General features: G+C 37.7%; 1 protein-coding gene across 1 annotated transcript in view; it reads right to left on the reverse strand.

The window, feature by feature from the left end:
* Positions 1 to 2,046: 2,046 nt before the first annotated feature.
* The window catches only part of LOC107654283 (heat shock factor protein 5-like), a 3,788-nt gene continuing 3,061 nt past the window's right edge, over positions 2,047 to 2,773 (reverse strand). Inside the window, exons 4-5 of the mRNA XM_016441308.1 lie at positions 2,212 to 2,631; positions 2,047 to 2,091 (exon numbers count right to left, since the gene is read on the reverse strand). Of these exons, the coding sequence (XP_016296794.1) occupies positions 2,047 to 2,091; positions 2,212 to 2,631 (465 nt within the window). The remainder of the gene's footprint in view (positions 2,092 to 2,211; positions 2,632 to 2,773) is intronic.

The following is a 2,773-nucleotide window of genomic DNA, read 5'->3' on the forward strand; positions in this document are numbered from 1 at the left end:
AAGGATGGCATCATGCCATACCTTTTACACATTTACTCGAATTGTTATGCTGATAATATAGTTTGTAAGGAAAAATGCATTAAATAGCGAAGTATTTCTGGGGAAACTTTTTCAAAGGAAAACACACGCACACACACACACACACACGCACGTCAGGTTTACTTTCCCTGTGGGGACTCTCCATAGGCGTAATGGTTGTTATACTGTACAAACCGCATATTCTATCGCTCTACACCGACTCTACACCTAAACCTACCGCTCACACCAAACTTTCTGCATTTTTACATTCTCAGAAAAACTCATTCTGTATGATTTATAAGCTTGTTTCCCCATGGGGACCTCAATTTAGGTCCCCACGGTGACACGAGTCCCCATGAGTCGGTGTGTATTCAGGTTTAAGTCCCCATCGGGATAGAAAAACATGCACACACATCACACACACTCTCTCTCACCCACACTGCGCCCTCTAGCTGACATCACTGGAGCAACATCAGAATTACAGAACGATGCTGGATGCCAAAACTGATTTTCTAAGCATAACGTGAATATAATCATCAGTGTAACAACTGTAAGCTTCATAATAACCTTGTAAAATGCAATGGACTTATGACTGAATAATTATTATCCCTCTATTGCACGTATAATGACAGCCATGTGAAAGGAATAGTTCACCCAAAACTGAAAATTTGCTATAAACGTATTCACACTCAGGCCATCCAACAAGTAGATGAATTTGTTAATGCGAACAGATTTTGAGAAATGTATCATTCTATCACTTGCTCAGCAATGGATCCTCTGCAGTGAATGGGTGCCGTCAGAATGAGAGTCCAAACAGCTGATAAAAACATCACAATAATCCACACCACTCCAGTCCATCAGTTAATGTCTTGAGAAGCCAAAAGAAACAAATCCATCATTAAGACTTTAACTTCAAACCGTTGCTTCTGACTAAAATACAGGCCCATAGCCAGTGAGGGTGAATAGATTTTCTGCTATTTTTATTTTGGAGTGAACTATTCCTTTAAAATCAAAATCACATGTTGAAAAATAGTATTTTGGATTTGTCTTTTTAGGGATGTTGATTTGCGCAAAACAGACAGAAATAAATGGAAGACAGGTTTTTATTTACAGTAGGCCTTTCTGTAGTTAAATTGAGTGACTACAATTTGCTGGTATCAGAGGGCAAAAAAAAAAGGTTAATTACACTAAATAATAGAGTAACATACTTCAGCTGCAGAATCTAATTGTATTGTCTCCTAATTTAACGGTATACTTAACTATTAATTAAATTATAGGTCATTTTAAAATAAAGTCCTTAGGGAAATGAGGATTTATTTTACTGGACACGGGGCCATCGTTAGGAATTCTGGGCCCTGTGCACTGAATTTGCTATGGGGCCCCCACAAAATCATGGACCCCTGTTACTCAGTTCCACTATTACCCCCTGTCTGACACCCCTGACCGGACATCTATCATGACTTGAGCTGCTTTATAATATAATAATATAAAAAATATAATTATCTGAGCAGTCAAAATAACAGAAAACACAGCAATGACACACATTCAGCCTTTATCAGGGATTTCACTTGTTTTGCATTTATTCAAATTCAAAAAAAGCTGAAAACAAATCAGTTCATTCAAAGCTATTAAAATCTAACTTTCACTCTTGCGCTACAATTAAAAAAAATAAATTATATATTGATGCTTATGAATACTGAAATATATGAATAACACTACTTCAAATCTTCAAAACTTTCTTAAATAGTTCATACAATTTTTTAAATACTGTAAATAACTCATATAACTAATAATAATACTTTATTTATCATTAATAATAAATACTATTAATGAAATAATAACTTTATGATGCTTGTCATTTGCATATGTTGATGAATCCTGCCTGTCTTCTGTGGATCATAACAACCATAAAGTCATAAAAATGTACACTAAAAAAATCTGAATGATTGTGTAAAAACATAATTTGAGGGTGTGATATAATCTGAAACTGTCCTACCTAAAGCAGCTGCAGTGAGTCTTGCTCTGCTCTCAGTTTCTGATGCTTTCCTGAGTCACTTTCTGATCTGTAGTAGCCTGATCACAGAATAGCATCAATCCATGAAGGATCAATTTTAATTTTGTCATACTGTATCTTTAGCTAAAACAACAACACACACTTAAAGAGCAACTAAGATGATACAAGTGTCTTTTTACCTTTTTTAAGGCCTCCAGAGATGCTGAATCATCTTCTTTGAGTTGGCTGGCTCCTTGCTTCTCAACTTCATGTCCCTCAGACTCCAGTTTGATGTATTGCGTGCCCACACTGCAGGCCATGGCAGAGGGACGCTCGTCTCTCACAGGACTGGATGCCGCAGTGTCTATCCTGGAGCTCTGAGGACTGTCAGGTTCAGGTTTAGAGGCAGCAGGTAAAGTGTAGAGAGTTGGGCTGGAGGTGTGCTGGCCTTTCACAGGGGTGCCCACTCGGACTATGTGGACGTTGGGCAAACCCTGGAACTCATCCACCATCTGGAACACCCTGTCGAGGTTCATGTCGCCCCTCTGAGACTCAGCCGTAACGTGTGTGGGCCAGTTTGCGGTTTGGATGCTGTTGTGATGGTGGCTCACTGAATAGTTCTGCTGGAGTAATGAGAATGAAAGTGTTGTTGTATTATATTAAATATAAATATTGCAAAACAATAATTCACTAAAAATGTTTTTTTTTATTGGTCTTATGAAGTATTCTAATTTGTTGAGATAGTGAATTGGTGGGTTTTTG

This window comes from Sinocyclocheilus anshuiensis, unplaced genomic scaffold (genome assembly GCF_001515605.1).
Source record: "Sinocyclocheilus anshuiensis isolate Anshui unplaced genomic scaffold, SAMN03320099.WGS_v1.1 scaffold163, whole genome shotgun sequence".
Classification (NCBI taxonomy): Eukaryota; Metazoa; Chordata; class Actinopteri; order Cypriniformes; family Cyprinidae; genus Sinocyclocheilus; species Sinocyclocheilus anshuiensis.